Genomic DNA, 3677 nt, shown 5'->3' on the forward strand with positions numbered 1-3677 from the left:
AAAGCACGAATTGTACCCATTTTGACAACCGGAGCAAATGTCTCGCCATAGTCAAGCCCTTCGACTTGGTGATTCCCGAAGACTACAAGACGGGCTTTGTGACGTTCCACGGTACCATCGGACTTATACTTAATTCGGTACACCCATCGACACCCAAGTGCTTTTTTATCAGATGGAGGATCAACCAATTCCCATGTACCATTTCGCTCAAGAGCAGCAATCTCTTGTTGCATTGCATTGCACCAATTAGGATCACGAATAGCGTCTTTAAAAGACGGAGGTTCCATTCCAGCTGTTATAGCTGCAAGGAAATCACGTTGCTTGGCAGAAAAAATTTTGCAATTGACATAATTAGCAAGGGTATAGGGTGTACCTGAGGATGACGTTGGAGAGCTAGGTGTGCTTGAGGGAGGAGACGGACTGTGTGCGGTGTCAAGGACATAACCCGAGAGACGAGAATTACAGAATTTCAATCGCCGACCTTTACCCATTTCAGATTCGGATGGAGGAACATGAACTGCTGGTTCCGTGGCAGAGGAGGAACCGTCTGATGCAGCCTGGTCAGTGGAAGAAGGCGCTGCTACTGGGTCGTCTGCAGCCTGGTCCGTGGCAGGCCCTGAACCAGCAGCAGTGGGGGTGTCTTGCGGCTCGGCCGTGGCCTGAAATGGCTCATCTGCTACGGTCATTTCAGGTGTAGAAGGCGAAGTAGCTGTAGGATTGGGAGTAACGAAGGGAAAATGGACTCATGAAAAATAACATCACGAGACACAAATAAGGTTTCTGTTTCAATATCGTAAAGCTTCCATCCTTTTTTATTGCTAGGATATCCGACAAAAACACTACGACGACTTCGCTTCTTAAATTTGTCCCCATTAGTATTTTGATTATGGGCATATGAAAGACAACCAAACACCCGCAAATTCTCATAAGATGGTGCAACCCCATAAAGGCATTCATATGGAGTTAAATTTTGTAGCAATGGTGAAGGTGTTCGGTTAATTAAATAAACAGCGGACAATATACATTCACCCCAAAAGGTTTTAGGCAAATTGGCTTGAAATCGGAGAGCCCGGGCGACATTCAAAACATGGCGGTGTTTGCGCTCAACTCTCCCGTTTTGTTGCGGGGTACCCACACAAGATGTCTCAAATTTTATATCATTTTGGAAAAAATAACTAGCCATAGCATTAAACTCATTTCCGTTATCACTTCGCACATTTTTTATAGTCTTAGAAAACTGAGTTTGAACCATATGAATAAGACTCATAAACATATCCGTGACCTCAGTTTTGTCAAGCAATAAATAAACCCAAGTGGCACGGGAATAATCATCCAAAATAGTTAAAAAATATTTCGCACCGCAAGAAGAAACAGTACGATAAGGACCCCAAAGGTCGCAATGAATTAACTCAAATAAATCCGATGCACGCTTATTATTTGAAATAAATTTGTCACGATGGTGTTTTGCTAAATGACAAGCATCACACACATTGTCTTTATTTGAAAATAAATTACTAAAAGAGGGTATAGTCTTGACCACTTTATCCGACGGATGCCCAAGACGCCTATGCCAAAGGTCGAATTTCCCTTGTCCAGTCACCGTATGCACCGTCAATGGTCTCGCCCCCGCAATAATCCAAAATAGTCCGTCCCTCAGTTCACCTGCTCCAATCGTCTTCCTCGAAGAAGGGTCCTGAATAAAACAAGTATTTTTAGCAAACTCAAAGGAATAAACATTATGAATTGTAAGCTGGGAAACCGTGATCAAGTTGCACTGCAAATCGGGAACAAATAAGACGTTTCGGAGAGTAAGAAATTCATTAATATAGACGGAACCCATTACAGAAGCCACAATTTGTTGGCCATTCGGAAGACCAACAGTGCGACCAGGGATTTGAATTTTATCCTCCAAATTTTGCAAAGTTCCTGTAACATGATTAGAAGCACCCGTATCAATAATCCATTTATACATACCAATTAAACGATCCGAGTCCAGCAGAGAGTTCGCCGAGATGTTCGTTATCACTGCATTTGCATGAACAGAGGGGTCCGAAGCAGTTTTACTGCTACTGCACGAGCCTGACGTCCCACTTGGAGATGCACCAGGGCCACGACTCGAAGAACGAGCCCTGTAAACACGGTACTTAGCAATAGTACGGGGTCTTTCACCCCACCAATCAGGAAAACGATTAGTTTTAAAGAAGCATTTAGCCGCGTCATGGCCGCGAGTTTCACAGCAAGATCAGAGAAGTTTGAATTTGTCACTTCTCTCCTTATCACGAAGGAGTCTCCAATCAGTATTACCGAAAGGAGTTGCAAATATAGCAACTTCAGTGGTGTTGGGTTGGGTTTTAGCACGTAAACGCTCCTCTTGAAGGACAAGATTATAAGCACGGGTAAGGGAAGGCAATGGGTCCAATTGAAATTGAGAAGAGCGGATATTACCGTAAAGGGTGTGATCGAGTCCCATAAAAAATTGATGCAACCGTTCATTATCTTGACGCTGGATTGCCTTCTCCGTTATCCCGCACTCGCATTTGCCACATCGACAAGCAAATGGCGGTTCATGCTTAACAATCGAGTCCCATAGAGACTTAAGCTTCCCGAAATAGGAAGTCACATCCATTCCTTTTGCTTGCTTGCAATTGTTCAACTGTGTCTTGAGGCCGTGAATCATCGTGCCGTCAATAACTGCATACTGCCCTTTAATGTCGGACCACAAAACAGAGGCGTCATCGGGATAATCAATATTATCGAGTAAACTCGGATCAATCATATTGCGGATCCATTGAATTATTGTGCAATTAACAACAACCCAATTCTCGAGGTCGAATGCCGTGGTGGGTTTTTTGATGGTCCCATCGACGAATCCGAATTTACGACGAGATTTGAGAGAAAAAGTCATGGATCGTTGCCAAGCATCGTAGTTGTCACGACGTAAAATAACATTTGATATTTTCGCCCCCGGAACATCCTGTGAACCGAGATAATAGGGGCTGAGAGGATCGATTTTAGGAGAGTCAGTGGAGACAATAGTGGAGACGATATCCCCTGACATGGCTGCGTAGGTGATGATTTTCGTGGTGTTTAATTTAGGGTTTATTTTGTGAAACCTGGAATTCCTGATACCATGTTAAGAGATAGTAAGGGAAGTTGTGTTGTATTAGGTTTGCCCAAACTTAGGCTTAAATAGAGTACATGCTAAACAAAGATCCCGTAGATCAGGCTAGAATAATGCTAAATAAACATAAGAATAGCAACAATATATTAGCTTTCCTAATATCGTTCGTTCCTTCCATCTCATCTTCGCCATAATCACGTTGTGATTTCTTCTATTCTCTCGAAATTTGAGCATTTTCGCATCTTATAGTATGTTATTGTATCTCACTGTAAGTATTCTTTTCGTTTTTCGTAATTAACTATTTGATTTTCATAATTGTGCATTTTTTAACTTGAAATCTTAGTTTAGTGTTATTCTTGCTCATAATTTCATGATCTATTTTAGTTATTGATACTAGTTTCTATTTTTCTAGGGTTTATCAACATGATTTTTGAAGATAATATGTCTTTATGTATAGATTCTCACTAATGATTGAATTTGGACAATTTTTTACTTGATTAATGATGTTTTATGATTTTTGAAGGTTTAATTTGTATATTTTTCAGTTTGATTGATC

General features: G+C 41.4%; 1 protein-coding gene across 1 annotated transcript; it reads right to left on the reverse strand.

Moving 5' to 3' along the window:
* Window positions 1-2242: 2242 nt before the first annotated feature.
* On the reverse strand, window positions 2243-3058 carry LOC141641490 (uncharacterized). The gene has a single exon (XM_074450149.1). The coding sequence runs from the start codon at window positions 3056-3058 to the stop codon at window positions 2243-2245; it is 816 nt and encodes a 271-aa protein (XP_074306250.1).
* Window positions 3059-3677: the final 619 nt, after the last annotated feature.

The sequence above is a fragment of the Silene latifolia genome, chromosome 2, assembly GCF_048544455.1.
Source record: "Silene latifolia isolate original U9 population chromosome 2, ASM4854445v1, whole genome shotgun sequence".
NCBI classification, from domain to species: domain Eukaryota; kingdom Viridiplantae; phylum Streptophyta; class Magnoliopsida; order Caryophyllales; family Caryophyllaceae; genus Silene; species Silene latifolia.